The sequence below is a fragment of the Brassica napus genome, chromosome A9 (assembly GCF_020379485.1).
Source record: "Brassica napus cultivar Da-Ae chromosome A9, Da-Ae, whole genome shotgun sequence".
Lineage (NCBI taxonomy): Eukaryota > Viridiplantae > Streptophyta > Magnoliopsida > Brassicales > Brassicaceae > Brassica > Brassica napus.
In genome coordinates, this window is record NC_063442.1 from 11,789,674 (window position 1) to 11,817,155 (window position 27,482).

At 35.3% G+C, this 27,482-nt stretch overlaps 4 protein-coding genes across 4 annotated transcripts; 2 read left to right on the forward strand and 2 right to left on the reverse strand.

The window, feature by feature from the left end:
• Positions 1-7,710: 7,710 nt before the first annotated feature.
• Positions 7,711-8,558, reverse strand: LOC106434239 (60S ribosomal protein L21-2). Its single transcript, XM_013875076.3, has 2 exons — positions 8,260-8,558; positions 7,711-8,094 (listed from the first exon to the last, which is right to left on the reverse strand). Exons 1-2 carry the CDS (start codon positions 8,494-8,496, stop codon positions 7,837-7,839), a joined length of 495 nt encoding a protein of 164 aa, XP_013730530.2. The 5' UTR covers positions 8,497-8,558; the 3' UTR covers positions 7,711-7,836.
• A 2,213-nt stretch (positions 8,559-10,771) lies between these two features.
• Positions 10,772-12,446, reverse strand: LOC106434249 (transmembrane emp24 domain-containing protein p24delta4-like). Its single transcript, XM_013875086.3, has 4 exons — positions 12,137-12,446; positions 11,383-11,595; positions 11,191-11,267; positions 10,772-11,105 (listed from the first exon to the last, which is right to left on the reverse strand). The coding sequence occupies exons 1-4, from the start codon at positions 12,350-12,352 to the stop codon at positions 10,961-10,963; spliced, it is 651 nt and encodes a 216-aa protein (XP_013730540.2). The 5' UTR covers positions 12,353-12,446; the 3' UTR covers positions 10,772-10,960.
• A 5,049-nt stretch (positions 12,447-17,495) lies between these two features.
• Positions 17,496-22,627, forward strand: LOC106434241 (membrane-bound O-acyltransferase gup1). Its single transcript, XM_013875078.3, has 20 exons — positions 17,496-17,647; positions 18,674-18,914; positions 18,988-19,046; positions 19,127-19,308; positions 19,397-19,445; positions 19,519-19,622; positions 19,716-19,780; positions 19,871-19,941; positions 20,186-20,245; positions 20,335-20,451; positions 20,564-20,688; positions 20,777-20,828; positions 20,982-21,044; positions 21,323-21,432; positions 21,526-21,618; positions 21,711-21,792; positions 21,938-22,015; positions 22,108-22,183; positions 22,258-22,307; positions 22,409-22,627. The coding sequence occupies exons 2-20, from the start codon at positions 18,809-18,811 to the stop codon at positions 22,457-22,459; spliced, it is 1,593 nt and encodes a 530-aa protein (XP_013730532.2). The 5' UTR covers positions 17,496-17,647; positions 18,674-18,808; the 3' UTR covers positions 22,460-22,627.
• A 1,702-nt stretch (positions 22,628-24,329) lies between these two features.
• Positions 24,330-27,157, forward strand: LOC106434244 (pectin acetylesterase 2). The gene is made up of 12 exons (XM_022691729.2): positions 24,330-24,845; positions 24,955-25,037; positions 25,108-25,237; positions 25,311-25,384; positions 25,468-25,554; positions 25,627-25,751; positions 25,834-25,894; positions 25,972-26,025; positions 26,112-26,189; positions 26,273-26,378; positions 26,472-26,617; positions 26,919-27,157. Exons 1-12 carry the CDS (start codon positions 24,638-24,640, stop codon positions 27,027-27,029), a joined length of 1,263 nt encoding a protein of 420 aa, XP_022547450.1. The 5' UTR covers positions 24,330-24,637; the 3' UTR covers positions 27,030-27,157.
• Positions 27,158-27,482: the final 325 nt, after the last annotated feature.

Genomic DNA, 27,482 nt, shown 5'->3' on the forward strand with positions numbered 1-27,482 from the left:
CATGCTTTGAAAGCGGTTATAAAAGGAGGATTGGTGTCTCCAGCCATTGGTTGTCGTCTCGGTGTTCGTATTGCAATAAATTAGGACACACGATCACGAGATGTAAGGCCGCTTCTCCGACATGTGTAACCTGCAACTCTATGAATATTATTTTTAAATAGAAATTTTTTTAAAAATTATTTAATTTTAATTATAAATAGATTAATATTTATTATTTTTAATAAAAATTATTTAAAATAATAAATTTTATTGTTATTTTTAATAAAAATATTTAAAATATTAAATTTTATTGTTATTTTTAATAAAAATATTTAAATTAATAATTTTTATTATTATTAATATTATCCGCGGGTCTAGCGGATCACCCGCGGGTTTAAGCGGGGCGGGTGCGGATTTCATTTTTTTTTTTTTGCGGGTCAAGCGGGTCAAATTTTTTGAATAAAAAAAATCAGTTCACCCACGGATTGGCGGGTCAAGCGGGGCGGGTTTGACCCGCAACTCAGGTTTAACCTTATGAGCTGAACTTAAGTTTTGTTCTAATTATAATGTATGCGAAAGCTAAACCGAAGGAGTATAACTTTGGGTTTGCAAAATTTATAGCTCTCTAATTCATATTGTGGTTGCATTACTGGTACCTCACGTTGAACATTTTGTTGAAATATACGTTTACTGTTGAACCTAAGCTTGGAGTTAAGTTAACTAGAGTTAGAAGTCATCCTAATGAGATTAGGATAAAGATGGATTGAGAGTTATCTACAAGATATATTACCTAATGAGTTTAGGATCTTATATGTAGTATATAAGGAGATGCAAATCTTGTTGCATAACTTGTGAGATTACAAGCTTTAGTTTTTGAGAATTGTTTCTAGAGCTTTGAGATTAATAAAAGAGTTTGAGTTTGAGTTCTTGATTGTTGAGTTGCAATCATAAGGTTGATTTCAATACGTGGTATCAGAGCTTCTTTATTGGAATCAAACCGATCGAGAAGAAGAGAGGAGAAGCATGACAGATTTAACAGTGACAACGTTTAAACCAAAGACAACCGGTCCATCAGCTATTCAATGTCCAATGCTCACCACCACCAACTACACAGTTTGGAACATGAGAATGAATGTTTTGCTTAAAGTGCATAAGGTTTGGGAGTCGATAGAACCAGGAACCGATGATGGCGACAAAAACGATATAGCTAAAGCATTCCTATTTCAATCAATTCCTGAAACCCTAGTTCTACAAGTTGGAAACATAAAGAGTGCAAAAGAAGTATGGGAGGCAATTAAGGCAAGAAACGTGGGAGCTGATAGGGTCCGAGACGCAAGGTTACAGACGCTTATGGATGAGTTTAACCGTATGAGGATGAAGGATACTGAAACAATAGATGAATTCTCTGGAGAACTTGCAGAGATATCCTCAAAATCTTCAGCCCTGGGTGAAGTCCTTGAAGAATCAAAACTTGTGAAGAAGTTCTTGAGCAGTCTTCCGAAGAAAAATTACATCCATATCATAGCTGCGCTCGAACAGGTTCTTGATCTAAACACAACAACCTTTGAGGATATTGTGGGGAGACTAAAGGCCTATGAAGAGAGAATTAAGGTAGAAGACGAACCAGAGGATCATGGAAAGCTTCTATATACTAACAGCGAGGGAAAAGGACCACAAGAAACCTACGGAAGGGGCAGAGGACAAGGTGGTTGCTATAACAATAGAGGACGAGGAAGAGGAAGGTTTAATGGACGAACTAACTGGACACAAGGGAGAGATGCATCACAGGTTGTTTGCTTTAGGTGTGATAAAACCGGTCACTATGTATACGACTGTCCAGACAGGTTACTTAAACTTCAAGAAACACAGGAGACTGAGAATGATAGTACACACGACGCTGAGGAGCTGATGATGCATGAGGTGGTTAACCTAAATGAAGATAATGTGAGACCGAGCAAGTTTGAGACTTCATCAGGAACTGATAACGTTTGGTATCTAGACAATGGGGCTAGCAACCACATGACAGGGAATCGAAGCTACTTTTCATCACTAAACGAGAATATTTCAGGGAAAGTGCGGTTCGGTGATGACTCTAGAATCGACATCAAAGGGAAGGGCTCGATTCAGTTTGTTACTAGAGACGGGAGACGAAAGTCTTTGGCTGATGTTTACTTTATACCAGAGTTAAAAAGCAATATAATTAGTCTGGGTCAGGCTACTGAATCAGGCTGTGATGTCAGAATGCGAGATGACTACCTAACACTTCGTGATCGAGAGGGAAACGTGCTAGTCAAGTCAATGAGGTCAAGAAACCGTCCATACAAAGTCACAATGGAAGTCAAAGGTACAAAGTGTCTACAGCTCGAGAAGGTTAGTGATTCTACCTTATGGCATGCAAGGCTCGGACATGTTGGTCTGGATGCTATGAAAGCGATGATAAGCAAAGAGATGATCACCGGCATGCCAAGGATCAGTGTTGAAAAGGAAACGTGTACATCCTGTCTCATGGGGAAGCAAACGAGAGCTTCGTTTCCTCAGGCAACGAACTATCGTGCCACACATGCTCTCGAACTGATTCACGGTGATCTCTGTGGGCCTATTTCACCTTCAACTGCGGGAGGAAACAGATATATATTTGTTTTGATCGACGATCACACGAGATACATGTGGACAATTCTCTTGAAGGAAAAGAGTGAAGCTTTTGATCACTTTAAAAGGTTTAAAGAACTTGTTGAGAAAGAAACCAGAGCCACCATTAAAACCTTGCGCACAGACAGGGGAGGAGAGTTCACGTCTCAAGGTTTTCGAAGTTTCTGTGATGAAAATGGGATCAATCGTCATCTAACAGCTCCATACTCACCTCAACAGAATGGAGTAGTAGAGAGACGGAACAGGACTTTAATGGAGATGACCAGAAGTATTATGAAACACATGAAGATTCCAGATTATTTGTGGGGTGAGGCTGTGAGACACGCAACTTATTTGATTAATAGGATTGCTACTCGTACACTAAAGGATCAAAGCCCATATGAATGTCTTAAAGGGAGAAAGCCTAATGTGAGGCATCTACGAGTCTTCGGCTGTGTCTGCTATGCGAAGAAGGACACTCCACATCTTAAGAAACTTGACGATAGGTCTAGAGAGCTAGTACACCTCGGAGTTGAACCAGGCTCCAAGGCATATCGTCTGTACGATCCAAATACGCGCAAGACAGTGGTCAGTCGAGACGTAATTTTTACTGAAGACAAAGCTTGGAGGTGGAGTAAAAACGGAGAAGATACTTGTGAGGCAAGTTTCGAACTCACACTCCCTGGTTACGGAAAAGAAGAAGTGGTTAAAGTGGAGACCAAAGACGATGAGGTAGAGGAAGATAGTGATCGCGGTGATAGCGAAACAGAGGAAACAGAGGATACTGAGACAGTTCCGAGAAGATCAACGCGTATTAGTACAAGACCAGGCTATTTGGAAGACTACGTTTTGATGTCTGAAATTATTGAGACAGAAAGGCTTCTTCTTCTGGTTAACGAAGAACCTTGGGACTGGAATGAAGCAAAAGGCGAGATAGTCTGGAGAGAAACTTGCGAGGATGAAATCAATTCTATAAAGAAGAATAAGACTTGGACGCTTGTGGAACTTCCTGTGGGGAGTAAAGCAATTGGATTAAAGTGGGTTTTTAAGCTGAAACGCAACGCAGATGGGAGTATAAGTAAGTACAAAGCCAGACTTGTGGCAAAATGATACGTGCAGCGTCATGGCGTCGACTATGAAGAGGTCTTCGCTCCTGTTGCTAGAATAGAAACTGTTCGAGTAATCATTGCTTTGGCAGCATCCAATGGTTGGGAGATTCATCATCTGGATGTTAAGACGGCGTTTCTTCATGGAGATTTGTTAGAAGAGGTATACGTCTCACAACCTGAAGGCTTTAAGGTTAAGGGACGTGAAGATAAGGTTTACAGGTTACACAAAGCTCTCTATGGCTTAAAGCAGGCTCCAAGGGCTTGGAACATCAAGCTAAAGTCGATACTAAAGGAGCTGAACTTCGAAAAGTGTTCCAAAGAACCGTCATTGTTCAGAAAGAAAACGAATGGGGAAGATCTCTTGGTAGCTGTTTATGTGGATGATCTCTTAGTTACTGGTTCAAACTTGGAGGTTATACAATGTTTTAAAACTGAGATGGCGACTAAATTCGAGATGACTGATCTTGGAATGCTTACCTACTACCTAGGGATTGAGGTAATTCAGTCTGCAGCTGGTATTGTGTTAAAGCAAGAAAGGTATGCGATTAAAATATTAGAAAAAGCAGGGATGCATGAGAGTAACGCAGCTCAAGTACCAATGGATCCTAGTTTGAAGATGTCTAAAGCGATAGAAGAAAAATATACTAATGAGAAGGAGTTTAGAAGAAACATTGGATGTCTTCGTTACTTGATACACACACGTCCGGATCTTGCTTACAGCGTAGGTGTCCTGAGCCGTTATATGCAGAAACCTAAGGAATCACACGCAGCCGCCTTGAAGCAGGTTCTCAGGTATCTACGGGGTAGTTGCTCCCTCGGTTTGTTCTATAAGCGAGAGAATGAGAAAGGACTTGTGGGATATAGTGATAGTAGCTACAATGTGGATCCAGATGATGGTAGAAGCACTACTGTGCACATTTTTTATCTGAACGAGTGCCCGGTCTCGTGGTGTTCGACTAAGCAGGAGATCGTAGCCCTTTCCTCATGTGAGGCTGAGTTCATGGCAGCAACAGAGGCTGCTAAACAAGCTATTTGGTTGCAAGAACTTCTAGGAGAGATTGTGAAGGATTCCGAGAAAGCAATGATCCGCATTGATAACAAATCTGCAATTGCTTTGACAAAGAATCCAGTTTTTCATGGAAGAAGCAAGCATATACATAAGCGGTTTCATTTCATCAGAGAGTGTGTTGAAGAAGAGCTTGTAGCCGTGAACCATGTAGCTGGAAAAGAGCAGAAGGCTGATATTTTGACTAAAGCTCTTGGGAGGATTAAGTTTAAAGAGATGAAAGACTTCATTGGAGTACAAGATGTGAAGATTGAGGATGTCAAGCTTAAGGGGGAGATTGTTGAACCTAAGCTTGGAGTTAAGTTAACTTGAGTTAGAAGTCATCCTAATGAGATTAGGATAAAGATGGATTGAGAGTTATCTACAAGATATATTACCTAATGAGTTTAGGATCTTATATGTAGTATATAAGGAGATGCAAATCTTGTTGCATAACTTGTGAGATTACAAGCTTTAGTTTTTGAGAATTGTTTCTAGAGCTTTGAGATTAATAAAAGAGTTTGAGTTTGAGTTCTTGATTGTTGAGTTGCAATCATAAGGTTGATTTCAATATTTACAAGATATATCCATTAAATTAGATTACAATTTTTTGCAGCTCGGAAGCTGATTTTATCAAGGAAATTGTTAAGGAAGTTGAGAGAGCTTTAGCTGCAGTTGAACGCGAGGACGTAGAAGATTATCAGTGCATGAAATTTATTCCGAACAAAATGATAAAGATTTACAATTTTTTTCCCGGACTTGGAGGAGAAAAGAATTGAAAACGCAAGAGGTGAAGAGGAGCAAAAGTTTTGCTACAAAACCAAGAAGCTCTGATATTTCAGCATGGTTTTGTTAAAGGATTCAGATGCATATATATATATAACACGCATATAATTTATCCATTAAAAATATTTTATTTTCGGTTTCTTAGGTTTAAGATTTTTTTTGTTATGATTTATTGAAATGCCCCACAAGGCTAAGTTCGATAAACATACATTTGACCCAACATACATAGGCGGCAAGATCAATTTAATTCAAAACACATGTATAAAGATGGCAAAGAGGAGGACAGGTGGCCTTGACGTATCTATTCCGGAAATTCTTACTGCTGTAACTTCGAAGCACAAGCACTCAGCCCACCGCCTCAAACACATCTGTAACTGCAAAATACAACAAAAAAAAAATAATGCAGAAAATAAATGACAAAACAATAAATATTCAGCAAATATATTTTATGTTATATAATTCACTAAAACAATGAATTAAGTAAGTTTTGTCTACATCTCTTCAATTACACCAGCATCATCTCGTCTCAATGGAAGGCCAGGGCCTTCAAAGCGGATTCCGCACTAGCAAAAACATTTGAGATATTGACAAAAAAAAACAGCGAATAGCCACCTAAAATATGGCTACAAAAAAATATTTGTAAATCACGATAAAACCACTAATTAGAAAAGACCATGATTCTATCTCGTGAGCATTCGGTTATCCATCCGGATTCGGTCGGATCTATTCGAGTTTTAGATTTTCAGATTTAAAGATTTCAGCCCAATCTTGGGTATTTCAATTCGGATTCGGTTAGTTGAAAAAAAAAGAAGAAAATCTTCTATCCAATCTGATAATTGGTAGGCTAGATTTTTGGCACCAAAAATGACATAGTTAACACGGTAATAATGTAGCAGTTCCGTGACTCTATGAAACCATTAATATCCCATTCACTCAAAAGGACACAAAGAATATATTCCATAATGAGATATTCTTTTAGCAACAGAAATTTGGGTGGCTTTACAGTTGCTACCTTTCAATTATATAAAAGAACTAGGGGTGTTCAATCCGGATATCGGTTCGGTTTCGGTTCGGTTTTTTTCGGTTTTCGGTATTTCGGTTAGTAAAATATAACTACCATTCTAAATCCATATTTACTTCGGTTCGGTTCGGTTTATATACCGTCGGTTTTCGGTTTATTCGGTTTTATACCAAAAAACATAATTATTTTGTTTGAAATCATATTATATGAATTTTAGAGTCATATTGTCAACACAATCATTTATTAAAAATATATTACATGTTCAAATAAATGAACAAAAAAGTAAAAATGCTTCTACCATCAAATAAAATAATCAAATCTATAACTAAAATCAAAGCTTGAAATTTTGAAAATAAAAATATGAAACAAAACAGAAACATGAAAGAAATTTTTTTCCACTCTTCCATATTTAGTGTTCATTAAAGTCATGTTTTTTCAATTAATTATTGTCCATCAAATTTATAATCTTCATATTAATATAGTGAAGACTAAAATAAATCAAAAAGATCAAAAAAAGACTTAGAAAATAAAATGTCTGAATTGCGATGTATTGTTATTTAGTTATAGTTCAAGTGTTTTACAAATTAAGATTTTTTATTACTATAAAATTATGGCAATAGTTATTAACACAAATTTAACTTATGTAACAAATAGATTTTCATGTATTATTATAAAATAGATACATATTTACATGTTTTTACTTTTAATCGGTTTTGTTCGGTTTATTCGGTTTAATCGGTTATATACCAAACCATATCCAAATCCTACGGTTTTTATAAAATTATATCCATTCGGTTTATATGGTATATACCAAAACCAAACCATATTGTCTATTTCGGTTCGGTTCGGTTCGGTACGGTTCGGTTTTACCATATTGAACAGCCGTAAAAAGAACACTTTCTCATTATTCACATATATATAAACTAAGATTCAACTTTGGAATATTTTCTATCTTTTATTTACCGAGTGAAGAGTGGTTTGCTTTTGTTTATTTCACCAAATTACTATTTGTGAAATTTTTTCTTAATCAAAATGTCAAATTATTTTCATTCAAGAATCGATGGATAGTTATAATTGATTACAAGTGAGCTTATAGATGGTATTGACAGTTAGTCTTTTTTTTCTAATTTGTTACAAACAAATGAACGCAATAAGCAAATGATTATGAAAAACGATCACTTAATACAATATAAAAAGCAGTCTTGATTCAGAAAGAAAAAACAAAATGTAAAGACTCTTGGGCAGATAGAAGAAAAAAAATGAAAAACTTAGTAGCCACCCTTGAGATCGTTGACAACATCGTAAGGGATGGGAGTGACAGTCTCCAATGTCATACCCTCGACCATGAAACCAGGCTTGGGACCTTTAGGCTGTCTCTTGGTGCTGATTGTCTCCCCTCTGGCTTTGGCTGCAGCCTTGAGCACATCGTTATTCTTCTTCCTTAGTTTAAACTCCTCAGCACACCTTGACTGCTGCACGTGCTCCACACGCACATGCAACCTCTTCCTTATGATTCTGTTACCAATCTAAACCACGACACAACCACAAGAGATAAGCTATCACCCATGATCCAACACAAAACTATCTATTTTAATATTCTAAATCGACAGCTAAAACAAAAATAATCACAATCAGTTCTAACATTCATTCAACACTCATGAATATGAATGCAAACAGAATACAGATCATACCTGCTTGTTGACTTCGACACCAACGGCTCGCTTAGTAACGTTCCAGACACGACCAGTACGACCATGGTAGAACTTGTGAGGCATACCCTTGTGGATGGCTCCATTTACCTTCACATCCACGTAATCACCGACTTTGAAGGTCCTAAGGTAGGTGGAAAGTGGGATAACACCCTTCTTCCTGAACCCTCTAGCGAACAGATCCCTGGTTCTCGCCCTCACTCCGTGACCCGCCGGCATTTTCGCTGTCTCTCTTTCTCTGTGTGGTGGTTGCTGAAACCCTTAGAGCAGACGGCGAAGCACAAAGAAGGAAACTTATAAAGATACTAGGGTTTGGTTTTATGGGCCTAGTGGGCCGACCATTTAAGCCTAATTTGTATAAATCCATTTCGTCACGAGAACTAGGTCTGGATATTTTACCCGGATCCAAAAACCCGAACCATCTGAAAATACGGGTTTGGATCTGGATCCGGATCCATGCTAAAGTATTTATTGGATTTTTTTTGGACCTGCGGATCTCGGTTCAGATTCGGGTTGATAGAACCAAAATCGGGAAGGATCACTTTAGCTGGGTGTTGGATATGAACCGAGAAGGCAATTGGCACTTCTAGAACTGAAATGGATTGAAAGGATCGTCAAGAGATGCGGAATGGCTCTTGATATACCCACGATCTAAGGCTAACCACCAAAGAAATAATGAATGTGTTGGCTAACCACCAAACAACACACAAAGATGAATTGGCTGACCACCAAATCAACAAGCCGGTTCACACCAATGAATTAGCTAAAGAACTCTCTCTCTCACTCAGAGAAGAAACCAAATAAACTCAAAAACATTGACTGATTTTATTCATAGAAGAGCTTACATATTTATACTACTTGTGGTCAAAGAAAGATTAAGAGTTTTTGTGGAAAACTAAAAACTTAGAAAACATAAACAAAGACTAAGACTTTTGACTATAAATAAGTGTGTTGTTGAATGGCTCTTGATCACGACTTTGACTCCTTTTGTTGATATTTCTTGATGCAAATGGGCATAAGACCATCAGCAAAGGCCTGGTCGAATTTGGTGTAAAACCGATCCAAATTGAATTTCTTATGAATTTTTCCTTGGGCTGAAAAAGGCTCATTTCGCTCAAAAACTAAACAAGCTCCTTCTTCAGTGTCACTTAGCTCATTCAGCTCTAAGCTATTGTCACTAAGCTCACTCAGCTCATCCAGCTCAGATATGTAAGTGTCACTTCGATTTAGCTCGACCAGCTCGCCCAAATAAGTGTCACTTCGTCCAGCTCGTCCAAAGTTAGCTTCTGGCTCGACCATGGTTGCTTCATTCGATGGGGAAACCTTGGTTGGGTCGAGTTGTGCACCATCCTGGCCCGGGTCTACGATCCAGGGCACATCACGGGTCTTACCTGAGACCCATTCGGATACCTGAAGTACCCGTAAATAATTATATATATTAGATATATTTGGGTGATTGGATATATTTTTGGTGTTTCAGATTTTTAAAAAAGTTTCGGGTTTGTGTTTTCGGGTATAATTGTAGGTTTCAGGTAAAATTTTAGATTTTTAGAAATTATAATTCAGGTAAAATCCGGGTATGTTTTAGGTTTTCGAGATTGATTTTCAATAAATTTTGGGTATTTTCGGGTATTTTGCGGTTTTTTTGGTATTTTTAGAGTTTCAGGTCTAGTTCGGGTATTTCGGGTCTTTTTCTGGTCCTAAATACCGAACCGATCCGAATCTGAAATATACCTGAAAATTCTAGATATTTTATGGGTATTGAAATTATAGACCCGAACCGATCTGAACCCAACAAGAACACCCAAAACTGATCCGAAAAATTATAGGTACCCATATAAATCTAAATTTTAGGACCCAAATCCAACAAGACCCGATCCGAATCCTACCCTGAAGACTCCGATGCACGGCCTAATGAGAACTTTGAAGGAAGTCGTTGTTTTGTTTTGCCAATTAAAAACGCCTAAACATATGCGTTTTCATACTTGACCGATGTGTAGTCGAAACCGGTAACTATGGCATTACAATCCAGTTTACATTTAGTTAAAAACTTACTATTTAAAAATCCGATAAAATATGATATTTGCTCCGTTTTAGATTATATGTTGTTGTAGAGTAAAAATTTTGTTTTAAAATAAGTGCACTTTATAATTTCAATGCAAAATTTATTGATTTTATATTTTAATATATTTTTCAATTGGTTGAAATGCAGTTAAATGTATTGGTAATTATGTTTTTATCTAATAAATATACAAAATTAAATGTTTTCTTAATCTATGTGTTGAAGTTTAAAATGACAAGTAATCTGAAACGGAAGGAATAAAATTCAATACGGCTCAACGGATGAGATTTGGCATACACAAATATCAAGAACCCTTGCATCCTTGGAAATTATTTGATTTGGACACAAATTTGGTTTATAGTTCAAACCTCACTCTATTTTCCAACCCAATGATCTTGATCAAGAAAGAAAGTAACATTGCATTTCTCCCAGTAAAATGTAACTCAGATTCTGATTATTAGAGTGTAGATATATAATTATCTAACCGAGGGACGGATTACAAGTTAAATGAGTGAAACAAAAAAGTTTTACACTATTGAGTTCAAAAGAGTGGTATAAGAAGGAAAGCAAAGGAAAGTGTTGGTTTCTAGTATCCATGGATCGGATCATCCATCATCTGATCTAAATAAGCTTCTTCCTTTCAAAGTATTGCTTCAAGTACAAAATCTGTAAACCAGAGACCACAATGCAGATGCCTAGCGACATTATACTGTACCATGCAACTCGCGAGTTTGTTTTTTCACTCACAATCCTCATATCCGCTTCTCTGTAATGTGTGAAAAGAGAGAGAAAGTTAATTTTGATCTCTTCTCGAGATTTTCAAACAAAGTAGATGTTTATTAAGTTTTTACCTGTCTTTTAGGTAAAGTAGATTCTCATGAATGCCCTCAACTGCACCTTCGAGTTTCCTAAGCTCCAACTCCACACCCTAAGATTTAAGGCATAGTGGCATTATATAAAGATACTAACTATTCATAGATGTGCATCGAAAAATTTCTTGAGAAAAACTATTGGGAAACAGAGAGCTAGCTAGCTCTTCTTACCTCAATCTTCTCTTTTCTAGCAATGGAGTCCCAATCCTTGGCCGCGATACCAGTTTTCCAGTCAAGGTTGATGCTAATGTCTTTGTTACCATGACTGTTTCCTACGGCCTCGAAACAAGCCAAGTAGGTTCCTGATTCTTGGGTTGTAAACGCAAACTGACCATGTGTAGCGTTGTCGCTGTGGTGCAAAACGTTTCCATATGGTGATGTAACCTACAATACAATATATAATTTCTTTCTTGTCAAAGTCCTCTTCAAAGAGATGCCTCATAAACCTATATTCATCTAAAGCATGTATGCATCTATACATGTTGAGCACGTCTTCGTAACACATGTGATTTACAGTTTCTACTATAATCAATCAAGCTATGTGGTAGCATGAAGAGTCAATTGGTAGTAGAAAACGTAACAAGATACATAATTACACCATTCATCTTCAATCACAACCCTTGTGCCCAATATGTTTCTCTGATCAAGTGATCGTATTCGCAAAAATCTCTAATAACACATTAAGATTCTCTTTCTTCCATGAAGGTGAAAGTAAATGCACATCTAGAACGAACAAAGAAACGCATTAACCCCTGTATTCACATTATTTTTCAAAATAAGGAAGCTATAATACGAACAATCAGTGCACAATTTATAGAAAGTTAGGTCGAATTCACATTACCATAGACAATATAAATTGCCTAAAATAGTAAGAGATCGAAGCAGAGAGAGAGAGTCCAGATTCGAATCTAGAAACGGAATGTACCTTAACAGAGACAGTGGGGAAGATGGAATGCTCGTCGGAGATGACGAGGTAATCGGCCAAGACGACGACCTTGCTCTGGATTTCCTCCGAGACGCACTTTGTTCCCGTCTTAGGTATGTTGAGCCACACGGCTTCACTGACTGGAATTAGCTCCGGCGTCAGAAGGAAAAAGAGAGCCGAAAGGAGTGAGAACTTCGTCGCAAACTCACGCTGCATCTTCTTCCAACTTTGAGATTGGATGTAAGTAGTCAGTCAGATCTTGTTTTCTTGTTATTCTACCAACGAGATTTATTTTCTTTCTCATTTCTTAAATCCACTAAGCTCTGAATATATATAATAATTTTTATAAATTTTCTGAAATCTTCCTTTTTTATCACTTTTTTTTGCTGCTAAAATCTTCTTAATTTTTAATCATTTAAGAGAAAGTTCAACTTATTAACCAATTGTTGTGTTTTTTTTTTACAATTACAAGGCTAAACTCTATTTAAATCTTTGTATATATATGTTCATTTGCAACCCTGATTATATAGTACTTTTGGATTTGGAATTTTAGAAGGGTTTATTTAAATGACTCCTACGGATGGATATCCATTATTTACATCTCAGTAACACATAATTCATAAAAAATCATAAATCCCATTTTCCTTTCCTCCACATTTCTTACATTTATTCTCTGCAATAATGCCTCTTTTGATCATCGAAGAACCTACCAAAAGAGGTTCATTGGCTACCTTCTAGAGGAAAACCTTAAATTATGATGAACACTTAGGACATGTTTGTTTGTAAATCTGTCAACTCCATTTAAATGACCTATCTAGTCAGTCCATCCAAATGATTTATCTCAATGTAGTTTGACAATGTTCGTTTCTCTATCCATCTGCAACATTTAAATGGACCATCTAAAATAACTTATGTTCTTTCACACATCTCTATTTCTATTTGGACGAGTTTAATAAATAAATGACTTGTATATCTTTGTTTTGACTTGATTATTATAATCTCATGTTTAGTTATATTGGAGTTTTATGGTTTTGAGGGAAAATTGGGGTTTTATAATTTTGAAGGAAAAGTGTGTGTTTTCTGGTTTTGATGGAAAATCAGGTTTTATGTTTTTGGCAGAAAATTGGAGTTTCACGGTTTTGGCAGAAAATTCCGCTTTCGCAGTTCTGACTGAAAATTACGTTTTTGCAGTTTCGATTTTGGCGCAAAAGTGCATTTTTTGGAAGTTTCCGACGGGAAAGTGCGTTTTCCCGGTTTTTGGGGAATTGTGTTTTACCGTTTTGGCGAGATGTTTTTCCGGTTTGACGGGAAAATTGTTTGTTCCGGTTTTGACGGAAAATTACGTTTTTTGATTTTGGCGGGAAATTGCGTTTTTTTTTTGGTTTTGACGGAAAATTTCATTTTCCCGACTTTGGCGGGAAGTGTGTTTTCCGGTTTTGGTGGAAAATTGCTTTTTCCAATTTTTACGGGAAATTGCATTTTTCCAGATTTGACGGGAAATTGTGTTTTTCGTTTTTGGCGGACAATTAGATTTTTCCGGGTTTGGCGAGATAATGTGTTTTTGTGATTTTGGCGAAAAATATATTTTTACGGTTCTGACGGGAAGTTTCATTTTTCCAGATTTGATGGGGAAGTGTGTTTTCCGGTTTTGACGGAAAATAACATTTTTCTGTTTTGGCGAGATAATGTGTTTTTGTGATTTTGGCGAAAAAATATATTTTTACGGTTCTGACGGGAAGTTTCATTTTTCCAGATTTGATGGGGAAGTGTGTTTTCCGGTTTTGAAGGAAAATAACATTTTTCTGTTTTGGCGAGAAAATGTGTTTTTGCGATTTTGGCGAAAAATGCATTTGGACAGTTATGGCGGAAAATTGCGTTTTTCGGTTTTGGCGAGATATTGTGTTCTTCTGATTTTCGTGGGAAATAGCATTTTCCAGTTTTGGTGAGAAATTGCGTTTTTCTGGTTTAACACAAAAATTACGTTTTCACGATTTTGGCGAAAAGTGTAGTTTTACGATTTTGGGGGAAAATTGTCTTTTTACAGTTTTGGTAGAGAATTGCATTTTTTCGGTTTTAGCAGAAAAGTTCATTTTTACGAATTTGTGGAAAAGCTCGTTTTACGGTTTTGTCAGAAAAGTGGGGGGGGGGGGTGTTTACGGTTTTAGCGGGAAAGTGTGTGTTTTGCGGTTTTGGCGGAAAGTTCATTTTTATGATTTTGGTGGAAATTTGTGTTTTTTCAGTTTTGACGGGAAATTGTGTTTTCCCATTTTGGCAGGAAAATATGGTTTTGTGGTTTTGACGGAAAAATTGTTTTTTTTTTGGGTGAAGATTCACCCTCACCTAAATGCTCTGTGAATACACACTCTCATTTGAGTGAGAATTTGAGATAAATTTTTACAAATGCAGTTGGGTGATCCATTTGGAACATTTTACAAAACTAACATCGATTTGCATCTTTACCTAGATGGATCAACTAGATGAAAAAACCAATATCACCTTAATGTTCCAAATACATCGGTTCCAGTTAAATGCCAAAGGAAGTAAAGCTATCTTGTGAATTTTTGCTATGGCAAACCTGATTTGGTAGAGTAGTGGCATGTTCTCTCTCTCGTAACCGCGTAGACTCAGTTCGTGTTTTGTCATGTTCAGTTCTGGTTTAATAACATTTCCAAAAATTAGTTGAAGCCAATATAATTCAGGTTTCGGTTTTAACATATTGTTTTTGTACTTAGTTAAAACCGAAAACAAAATAAAGATCAAGTGAAACAATGACCAAAATTTTTTAAAAAAATGTGAAGTGAAAAATGCTCCAGTCACAATTATTTTTGGTTATAGTGTAATTTTGACAAGTAAAATTAGAAAGTCACACATATGAAGGAAATTCATGATATCGTATGTGATATCCATAACACATCCTCTGCGTTAGTCAAAATCTCCTTTTCTCATGTTCATCGTGATCTCAACGGAGAAGTCGATGCATTGGCAAAGGCCTCCTTGAGAGCTATTTCTGTTTAAGCCCAATCATGGATAGACTTGGGCCTGAGGCTTTTTCATATAAATGAATGAATTTGTGACGAAAAAAAAGAAATTAGAAAGTCACACAAAGAAATTAGAAAACAAAATTCAAAACTATATTCAAACACATTATATTTGATATATTCGAAACGATAACACATTGAATCCGATAAGTTGGACTATATAGAAGAAAGAGGAGCACCAAATAAAGAAATATATTAAACTAAATATTTGAATTAGTTTTCGGATTATTTTTTGGGTCAAACAGAGTAAAACAATTTTTTTTAAAAGCAATAAAAATGAATTCAAACTCATACGTAAATAGGCCCACATCAGTTATTGGGAGGCCTTCACAAAATGCGGCTGCAACTGGAATGCATTTTTTTTTTGAATTAAAACTTCATGAATGCTTAATTCATGTGCATTCTAAAAAAAATTTACTAGTTACAATTAAAAAATAGAATGTGTATTCCATTTCATTTCATAACATTCTATACCATTCGAGAAAAAAAATTAACTATCATTTGAAAAACCATTCCAAATCAAAAACGTTTTAGAATAAGTAGTGGAATGTTGATTCCATTCCATTAAATTCCAGAAATAATAATTCCTATCATTCCACATATTCCTTTTAGTTGTTACCAGTTACACCCTAAAAGTTTAGTGGTAATTGTCAAGCTGAAAAAAACGACCACCACCCGATAGGGATGTGATTTTATAACCCTAAATCCGTATTTTTAGGTGATGATTGTTTGGATGGTTTTTAGATTTTAGATTTTTTTTTTTGGTTTTTAGTTTTTAGTTTTTGGATTTTAGATTTAGGTTTTTGGTTTTTAATTTTGCAGTAGATTTTAGTGTTTAGAGAAAAACACGAATGGTGATTTTAGTTTTTGGTTTTTTTTTTTGTTTTTGGTTTCTGTTTTAGAAATTAATAAAATATTAATATTAAATTTGTGGTTTTTGAGCTTAATGTAGTTTAGTTTTAGAAAAAAAATATGACTAGTGATCTTTTAGTTTTAATTTCATTCTATATATATTTTAAAAATTTGAAATATTAATTATTACGTACTATGAAAACAACAAATAATACAAAATATTACAACTTAAAATATATTTATTAATTTAATAAAATTATTTCTAAAGAAAAATATAATTCAGTATATATATATATTTTTATTGTCATATATATATATATGTGAAAATACATAATCAATGTAGTTCAAAAAAACAACACATAATTAATAATTAAAATTTAAAACAAAAAAAATATTTTTATTTTGAATATGTTCTATAATTCAAATATTATAGAAAATTTATTAATTGTTATATTTTAAAGTTCTATTTAATTTTACACATATTAAACAGTACACAATTGATATTTAGTTTATTATTTAAACATACTAAATAAAATTTAAATATATTTTATATGTTTCGCATACTGTATAAAATTTATGTAATTCAATTACTATAAAATAAACCTGGGTTTACATAATACAAAATCAAATTCTAGTGTAATAAATATATGATACTTATAACTAACAAATTTCATAAACTTTGCTATATTTTTATAATAATACAAAATATTGATTTAAAGCATTATGGAAATAATTTATACTAACAAAAATCCAATAACGTGATTTTAGAAAATAATTACATTTTGTGAGTTTTTATTTGTTTAATAAAATTGTTGAAGTGTAGTTATTGTTGTCAAAAAAAAAAAATTGTTGAAGTGATTTTATATAGAACTATAGACCCGAACTGAAGTATTTCGGATACCCGAATGTATCCGAAATAGATTTCTATATCTCCTATATAAATATATTTTAGATTTAATGTCTATTAAAATCAACCTAAATATATAAGATATTTATAAATTGTCCAAAATACTTGAAAATATATACTAACAATCAAAATTAAATGTCTAAAATATCTAAATTAATATACTCAAAACACCAAAAATACTTGAAATATCAATTGATTATCTATCCAAATATTCAAAGCAAATCAAATTATATGTTAAGTTTAGGTATTTTGACATATGTTATTCAAATTTGTATGTAATATATTATTTTGTTTATAGATTTTGAGAAATTTAAAGTATATAATGAATTTTAAAAATTTTAAAATAATTTTAATAGGTTATCCGAACCCGTAAAAATCTGAACCCGAACCAAAACATTAGAAATACTCGAATGTGGCTGAAATCTTTGACCCCGAAAATCTGAAACCCGAAACCCAAATAGCTTCTAACCGAATCCGAATGAGTAGCCAAACACACCCCTTTAAAAACAACTAACTCTTTAACAGCAAAAAAAAAAGAGAAAAAAAGGTGCACGTAAGTATTAATTAATATGGATTTTGGTTTCTGTGGGTAAAATGGTAAAAGGGTTAAAAATCTGGTTTCCCTACGGAGTAAAGGCCATTCTGAATCAAAATCGAAGGTTATCTCTCGATCAAAGGCCATATGTTCTTGTGAAGACGAAAACGAAATCAAAGGTTATCTCTCGATCTTCTGGGTTATCTTCTCTTAGATGTTGTAGACTTGTAGTTGTAGATGAGTCCTTGCTTAGATCAGTAGATGTTCGCTTTTGAGTTTTGACAATGTTATCAATGAACTCTGGACTTGATTTGTATTGGGTCAGCTGTGAATTTTATGATTTTGGATTTGATTTTGAAACTGAGTAGCTGTGTGTTGAGTCTAAGATCTGGGTATTAGTTCTTCGAGGTTAGTCCTTTTCCACCTCTCTTATAATAATAGCTTACACTTTGGTGTGTAACCTGTAAACTGCTTTAGCTCTCTGTGCATTTCTTTTACAATGCTGAATCTCTTGAGGTGAATAAACTTCTTTTAATAGCTTATACTTTTTGTTTGGGACCATCCGTATATACATGAGAGCCATGTAATGATTGTGTTTAGTCCCTTTCTTGTTATGTTGTGGGTTTCTTGCGTGTGTTGTGGACTTTTTAAGCAGATTACTTATGACTTAATAATATATTTTTTTTTTTTGACAGCTTTTTTTTTTTTTTTGACAGCCATGACTTAATAATATACTCTCGTTACTTTGGTGTTTATGGTCTCAAGGCTTTAGAACATTTGAATCTCGTTAGTTGTGTATGAATGTTGTGGTTTTCTTGATAGCTTTGTATCTTTTGGTTGTCTTGAAAGGTCGATCTAGTTGGATCTCTGAAACTTTACTTTCTCTGTGTCTGAAACGTCTATTAGGTTTGGCTCTTTGTCTTTGTCAGTTTTGTTTCAGCTTGTTTATGTTCTCTCGGAACTTGTACTTCTTTATGTTCACTTAGGTAGGTGTGTTCTGCAATTTGTGATTGTGTCTTGTCTTAGCTCTTGCGTTTGAGCTCACTTTGAATTCTTTTGATTGATTCTGCCTCAAACCCATACATCACAAATCGTATAGCATTCACGGACTGGTGTCTTCTTTGACTGTTTTAGGCTTTTAGCTCATGAATCAAGCATCTTGTTGTTGGCTGTGATAAACTGATTCTGTTGCGGGCTTGTTGCAGAGCAACGAGTGTTGGAAGAGAGTCAAGAGACTTGGAGAGTTTGAGTCTCGCACCGGATGATCTGCGCCAATAGTCTCCGGCGAGGTTAATCACTCATTTCCAAAACTGTATGTCAAAAAGCATCAAAGATCAGTCATGGATCGGTACGCAAAGTGGAAACAGAGAGAGCTTCTTCTTATACTCTTCTACGCCGTCGCTTTCTACGCCTATGCTCTACGGATATCCCTTCGTCTCTCTCACGGTAAACCTCCATTTTCACACCACAACAATCAATTTTAGGGTCCCATTCTTCTAATTTGGTGATGCAATTTTAGATCATTACTTGAAGCTCCGCGGTTTAGCTCCTGGCTGGCTCATCCCTAGTCGACGCAATGTAATCCTCTGATTCCTTGTTTTCCTTTTTTTTTGTTGTTGTGAATCTATAAGAAGCTTCATTTCCTGTTTTGAACTTAGGATGTATCCGATGCTCAATGGAGGAACTTCCGCGGAAACTTGCCAATTCTCAGCTTCGTTTTCGCTGTTTTCACCGTGATTGCAAATGGATCTAGGTCTCTTTTCAAATTGAAAGCCAAAGGAATGGCCATCTTGTGGCTTTCCTTGTCACTTGTATACTTGGCTTACTTACATGGAGCTTGGTAATACTGATTCCATCTCTTTCTTTTGCCTCCAAGCATCACATTCTATATTAATCTAAGCTAAGTTGCTTCTATATTTTCCTTTCAGCGTCATTTACATTCTCTCCATCGCAACGGCTAATTTCCTCCTTGTTAAGGTATGTTCCTAGCCTTTAAATTTTAAGCTTGGGCATGTCAATAGTTTTTAACTGTCTATTAACATAACCGCAGGTTTTTGCGCGGAAAAAGTTGTTTCCTTTCATGCTTTGGGCTTTCAACTTATTCTTCCTCTTGTGCAATCGTATTTATGAAGGCTATTCCTTCTCCATTTTCGGGTGAGTCTTGTTCTTATTCGTTTGGCATATAGTTGGAGTTATCGTGGTTGCGCTAAAAGCCAACACTTTGTCTATTTTTCTGTTTTATCCAAGGCGACAGTTTGAGTTCCTGGACAGCTTTCGGGGCACATTCAGATGGCATATATGCTTTAACTTTGGTATTTTTTTTACCCTGCAAATTTCTCTATGTCAACTCGTAGCTTGGTATGTTGAAAACCTCAGTTTCGCTCCAATATAATTTTATGCAGTCGTTCTGCGAATGATAAGTTTTGGATATGATTATCACTGGGGTCAACTGGATTCTCATTTTGATCAGGAGGTGAGTTCCCTTTCATGACTCGGCTCTTTTGTAAGAGAGAATGGAGAATGTTAGATAGGAAGACATAGTCGTCTCTTATTAGTTTTGGTCTCCAAGCCTATAGACAAGAGCTGGTGTATTCTTATTTGCTAATTGTTTTCTCTTGTTCTATCTGTTAATTTGCGCGTCTATAGTGTTTCCCTGAGCAACTGTCTACAGCTTGTAGTGTAGCCATCTCTTATTTCTCTATATTTTGTTCTTGCAGAAACACGTAACTCGTTGTTCGTTATGCAAGTTGGGGAAGACTTGCTACGTAGTTCGACAGGTTGACTACATGGCACCCGCCTTTCAGTTCTATCATTTATGTTCTTTTGCTATTGCATTACTAATCTCTACCGTGGTATAAATTGTTAGGAGAAAGGTGTAGCAAGTGACAGCAGCTGCAGTTTTACTTTATACCTTTGTTATTTGGTCTATGCCCCCTTGTACCTTGCAGGGCCAATCATAAGCTTCAATGCCTTTGCTTCTCAGGTATGCATTTTTTATGCCTTCAGTCTTTGTTAGTCTTTAACACCCTTCTTTTTTTTTTTCGTAATTGGTATTGTCTTCATGAGCTCTCACTACAAGTCGGTGTTCTTTACAGCTAGATGTGCCACAGAATACTCATTCAGTGAAAGATGTTGCTCGATATGGATTGCGTTGGTTATTCAGCTTCTTGCTGATGGAACTTATGACACAATTCTTCTATTACAATGCCTTTGTGATCAGGTGAAACGCTTTTCAAAATTACCGTGAATTTTTTTATTTTTTATATCTTAGCTTTACAAGCTGCTAATATCTTTGCATTTTGTGACAGTGGTCTGTGGAGAGAATTATCTCCTGTGGAAATATTTATCGTTGGATACGGAGTAAGAGATTATTGATATATGTTTTTGTTTAGCAAAGCAAAACTGCTTTTTACTAGACAATTTAATATCGTCTCAAGAGGCTATAACTTTGTTTTGTGGAGAAGAACAATGTCAATACAATACTGATCTGTATAGCTCTTTGTGCTTCTATAGGTGCTAAACTTCATGTGGCTCAAGTTCCTTCTTTTATGGAGATATTTCCGCTTCTGGTCTTTGGTATGCTCCTCTAAATTTCAAAGGCACACCCAGTCTAGATATCATTTTATTATTCTAAGATCGTTGTTGGTAACAATAGTTCTGTAGTCGTAGGTTAGTTTAAACATCACGTATATGTTTTGCTCAATGAATTTTCAATAGCCAAATTGTTCACTATAAGCTAGATATTCCGCGCATCACAGAATACAAAATTAGCATATATCAAAACAAACTCAAAGAACATAAACGAGGATTGAAAAGGTTCTGATATGTGACAACTGTAAACCATTTTCTTTCAGGTGAATGGCATTGAAACTGTTGAGAACATGCCGAATTGCATTAATAATTGCTATAGCCTGGAAACATTCTGGAAAACCTGGCATGCATCGTTTAATAGGTGGCTTATCAGGTGAGAATAGTTAACCCTTTCAACTCAGAGCATCGCTACATCATTTTCTTTTAATGTCATCTTGTGAAGAGTACGTTAACAACTTCCATTTAGGTATATGTATATTCCTCTGGGTGGATCACGAAGAAAGTTTCTGAATGTGTGGGTTGTATTCACATTTGTTGCCGTGTGGCATGATTTAGAATGGTAATCATCTGTGGCCTTCGTATGATTCCTCTGCGTTGAATGAACTATTCTATTTAACTTCTCATGTGGTTGATTGTTTCGTTTGCAACCAGGAAGCTTCTTTCATGGGCATGGTTAACATGTTTATTCTTCATGCCAGAAATGTTACTGAAATCAGCATCCAATGCAATTAAGGTCAGTTAAACAACGAGTGTTTTATTCACTTTCTTAGGAGCCTATCATTAGTGTGCAAAGGCGAATAAAAACCTCCTTAATTCCATTGAAGTTTAGAGTTCTTTTCCATGGAAAGTGTAGTTAAACTCGATAAGCACTGTTGCAGGTTCAGAGTGCTTTTGGAGAGTTTCTCCTTCGTGAACTCAAGGCGTTGTCCGGCGCTGTGACAATCACATGCCTCATGGTAAATAGCATTTTCTGAATACTCTTAGTCCATTTGGTTGTAGTTTGGCTCTATATTGATGCTGACAAATAAAATTTTTTTCAATTTTGCAGATGGCAAATCTTGCTGGCTATGTCATTGGACCATCAGGTCTAAGCTTGTTTGTGTCCAGCTTTCTTAGTAAAGAAGGTATGAATGAAGGTCAGCGGTTTTCAGTCCTTGTTTACGCTCTCTGCATTAATGTTATCCACTTGATATCGTAGGATTACCTGTTCTAGGCGGGGTGTTCTTTAGCTTTTACGTGGGTACAAAGGTAACTAATGCACATAAATGATTGTTTCTTCGTTTCATAGAGCTTGATATTGTAGTTTGAAAGTTGCCAAGCGCCAATGTTACTTTTGTTTCTTTTTGCAGCTGATGTTTCACATCAAGGACTTGAGAAGTGGGGTACATAGCCCGAGGTAGCCGAAGCAAGGAGTTGTAGTTTCATTATTGATTGTTAGGAATAATTTGTATCAAGTTTTGGTTGGAGTAAGTTGCACAAAAAAAGTTTTGGTTGGAGTAAGAAACTGTGTTTTTCCTTGCTGAAAGATGCAAAACAAAATCAACTTTTGCAAAGGGCTTTTTTCTTTCTTTTGCTGTCATGCCTAACTCCACATTCATCAATCACAAACAATCATCAAGACTTGCCATATTGGGTGTACGTAGATGGAGTTCTGTCCAGCTGAAATTTTGTCTCCAAGGCACCCACATGATCTCAAAACGACAATTGAAAGACACCAAGTCTCTTTGAAACATTTTCTTAGGCGCCATAACAAGTAGTTTCGAGAAACCCTTGAATTGGCGTAAGTTAGGCATGGGCATTTTTAACATACCTGAAATCCGAACCAATTCCAAATCAAAGATTCAAAATCACTGGAAATTCATGATCGGACGCAATCTATTACTCCCTCCGTTTTTTTAATATAAGTCGTTTTAGAGAAATTTTTTTGTTCTAAATTATATGTCATTTTTGGTTTTTTATGTAAAATTTATTACTAATTAATGTTGTCTGACCAATGATAATATATCTTCTACTTTTCTATTGGTTGAATTGTGGTTAGGTAAATAATTAATGATGTTTTTGTTTAGAAAATATAAGAAATTAATGATTTTCTTAATCTATGTGCATAGTTGTAAAAAGACTTATATTTAAAAACGGAAGGAGTATTAAAAAGATATTCAAACGGAGGGAGTATTAAAAAGATATTCAAACGGGCCTAAGAGCTAGATATTTTCAGGTTTAGGATCCGAATATTCAAAATTAGTTAAATTTATTAATTTTTACTTATGTTATGATAATTTATTTAGATTTTTAAGAGATTTTGTGTAGTTTTTCTTTTTATTATTTCATAATTTTTTATTAGACTTGTTTAACTAGATTTTAATTAGTTTTTTAAATATTTTATACAGTTTTGAATATTTTTTGGTAATTTCATTAGATTTTTGGCACTGGTTATAACCAATTCGAATCCGACCTAAAATTAGTAAATTCCAAATGAAACTTATGAACTTAATACCAAAAATCTAAATCAGTCAAAAACAATTGGAAGGGAATATCGAATTTCCATATCTAGTGTAAACAGTGGCGGAGGTAGATAGGTGGGAAGGGGGGCAGCTGCCCATATGAATTATTGGAAAAAAATTATTTTCATTGGTTTTTGAAAATTTTCTGATTATGCCCCTTATGATTTTATAAAGTTTCAACTTAAAATCATAAGGGGCATAATCACAAAATTTTCAAAAACCAATGAAAATAATTTTAGGGAACAGAGCATTCATGATTGGTTGGGTTCAGAGAGAAACTCAAATCTTATTTGTCAGCATCAATATAGGGCAAAGACCAACGCTCTGTTTGGTTGGGTATGGACAAATGGTTTTGTCTGGCTCCGCCATTGAGTGAAAATGTAAGGTAATAAATGGTTAGGGAACAGAGCGTTCATGATTGATTAAATTACCGATTTCCAATAGAGAATCTGATTAAGACAATGAGGAAAACCATTTGTCCATACCCAACCAAACAATAACAGGTTGAGACACCTCTGCTTTTTGATTATGTGGCTCCAAACATAATTCTCTGTTTAGACGTAAGGGAATTGCATCAATGATAGTGACAATGCTAAACATAGAATATGATTGTCACAGGATGACGAGTAATTCTCACAAGTTACCAAATCATATTAATTACCAATAAGGACAAAAAAGTGGCAGCTTCCTAAGCATCTGAACCTAAATTTTCTGTAAACAATGGTTTAATTTAAAGGTACAGCAATTATATATGAATGTGAAAGGAATAGACTTTAGGTCAGCTCGGAAACAATTGCAATCTGTCTGTAACATTCTGCGATCTGATCTCTGCATAACCAAATTTATATTTAACTTTTGCTAGATCTTGATCTGGAATCTTTTGTCAAATGCAACTAACTATCTTGTTAAGTGTCACCAGTCCGGTAATTTAATGTTATTTTCAATTAATTAAAATAAAATAAAATAAAAGGTTTTGTAATAAATGCTCTAGATCTCTCTCTCATCAAAGTAACTTTTCATTCTCTTATAAACCAAGGTTTATGATCAAGTTTCGAAACGCCTTGTGTCTCCACTGAAATGAAGAAGCTACTATTGAGTTTGACTCTGTTTGGTCTCACTCTCCTAATCCTTCCCGTAAATGGGATTATGGAGTTTGATGAAATGGAATGGTTTACAAGTTTCAATGGAACAAAGGTGTTCAAGACAGAAAGTGATGTTTATTCTGAAGCGAAGTTTCCAATGGTAGGACTCACTCTTATTCAATCTGCTGCTGCTAAAGGAGCAGGTAAATATCTTCTATAATATGATCTTATCCATCTCATTTGGATAATATATGTTACTTGCTACACACTTCTTCAAATATTATTCATAACATCATTTTGTTTTTCTTGCAGTGTGTCTAGATGGAAGTCTTCCTGGATACCACTTGCATCGCGGGTTTGGTTCAGGAGCAAAGAATTGGCTAGTTCAATTGGAGGTTTGCTGCATCATAAAAATAGTGTCTATGTACATAGATATGTACATGACCGTGTTTAATGTTTTCATAGGGAGGTGGATGGTGTGATACCATCAGAAATTGTGTATACCGCAAAACAAGTCGTCGTGGATCGTCTAAGTATATGGAGAAAAATATGCCTTTTACAGGAATCTTAAGTGACAAAGCCGCAGAGAATCCAGGTTAGTAACTAATAAATCACTCTGTATAATGTTTATCTCTGTTTAAGCTGCCAATACAAATGTTTGTCTGCAGACTTTTATAACTGGAATAGAGTAAAAGTTAGGTACTGTGACGGTGGATCCTTTAGTGGAGACAGCGAAAATAAGGTTTGCTTAGCTTTAAGTTTAAACATGAGTTTTAAAAAATGGTAACTGTGTTGATTAACGTTGATTCTTGTATGTAATTTTAGGCTGCAAAACTTCAGTTTAGAGGAAAAAGAATATGGTTAGCTGCTATGGAAGATTTGATGGCAAAGGGAATGCGTCAAGCTAAACAGGTAAATCATCCTTTTTTTCTTTTCTTTTTGTGTATTTTCGTATATTTTGCTATGTTTTGACCTTCACATTAGGCTCTGCTCTCTGGATGTTCTGCTGGAGGTCTTGCCGCAATTTTGCGCTGTGATGATTTTGGGGATATGTTTTCTCCTTCCACTAGAGTGAAATGTTTGAGTGATGCTGGCTTTTTCCTTGACGCGTGAGTGATTTAGTTTCATTCACTACTTTGATATATATATATGCACATATACTGACTTGGTTTGTAAGTTATGTAACTGAAGCATCGATGTCTCTGGAGGTCGATCTCTTAGGCGTTTATATGCTGGCGTGGTGAAGTTACAGGTAAGAACACTGACATATGCAATGTGTTGCACTTTGTCTCGAGAATAGTAACTGAAAACTGCGTAATGTTTCTACAGAATCTGGAAACAAAGCTCTCTAAGGACTGTCTAAACCGTCTTAATCCAACTTCGGTATGTCTTATCTTCTTCCTATCTTTGTAACAAAACTAGGTATGGTAGATATATTTATAAATATACTTATTGATTCAAAACTGCAGTGTTTTTTCCCACAAAACCTAATCAACCAAATCAAGACTCCATTGTTTATTCTAAATGCTGCATACGATTCGTGGCAGGTTTGTTTATATTCTCTTCTTTAATCCTCAGTTTGATCTACAAAAAAGGCAAAAATGTGTAGTTTGATATATTGTTTGTACAGATCCAAGAGAGTTTAGCTCCCAAATCTGCAGATCCAAGTGGAAGTTGGCATGATTGCAGACTTGACTACACCAAGTGCAATGCAACTCAGATCCAGTTCTTGCAAGGTGGCACATGAGCTATTAATGTTTTTGATTTTGAATAATCAACTAAGCCAATTTTGTTTTTTCTTGTTCGTACTTTTGAAACATGTGTGACAGGTTTCAGGACTCGTATGGTAAATTTAATCAAAGGTTTCGCGAAGCCGAGTAAGAACGGAGTGTTTCTTAACTCGTGCTTTGCTCATTGCCAAACAGAGAGGCATGACACATGGTATTCCCAAAACTCTCCTGCGGTTAACAAAAAGGTAAGGAAGATTTTTGGTCTTTTACTATTAATCATGATTCAAATATCTTTGGTCTTTCGAATATAACCCATTAAAAAGCTACAAACATTATGCAAATTTCCAAATTAACATTTTAGCTAGAATTGTTGTTTGAATTTTGTATTGGTCCAGTTTAGCCGTTGTTCATTGGTTGACATGAATATTTTGGAGATAATGATATTTTGGCCACATGCTAGATTTATTCACGTTACTTACAGTGACAATTTGTTATTTATGGTTTAATTTCAAATAGTAATGCTGTTTATTGTACATACGAAAACAGGGGATTGCAGTAGCTGTGGGAGATTGGTATTTCGAAAGAGGAGGAGCAAAGCTCATAGACTGTGCTTATCCTTGTGACAAAACTTGCCACAATTTAGTCTTTAGAGGATAACTTACTCTCTCTTTTTTTTTGGCATTCAAATCATTTTTCCTTCTTTAAAGAGCATTCCTTATTTATGCAAACAATGAAAGAAAATAAATTCATTTGATATATTTTCCCTAGAATGCTGTAACTATCAATAGTCATGTGTGTGTGTTTTTAACATCAAATGACTATCTATAACTCAAATGTGGTTGGAATAACCAGACGTGAATAAAACAACCAATAAAATATATATCCTTATGAAAAATTCTTGCTATCTTAATTAATGAATCAACCGACTTGTTTACTGATCGGGACTAGTAAAAAATTTTGAAGTCTTGCTACCTTCTCTTTAAAACTGATATCTCCTCAGTTTTGTTAAAAAAATCTTTGCCACACTGCTAGAGTGCTAGGTCATCAATCATCTTTATGAGCTCCTTGGAATATGTTTCAAATGGCTGACATGTTGAGTATTACATGTTG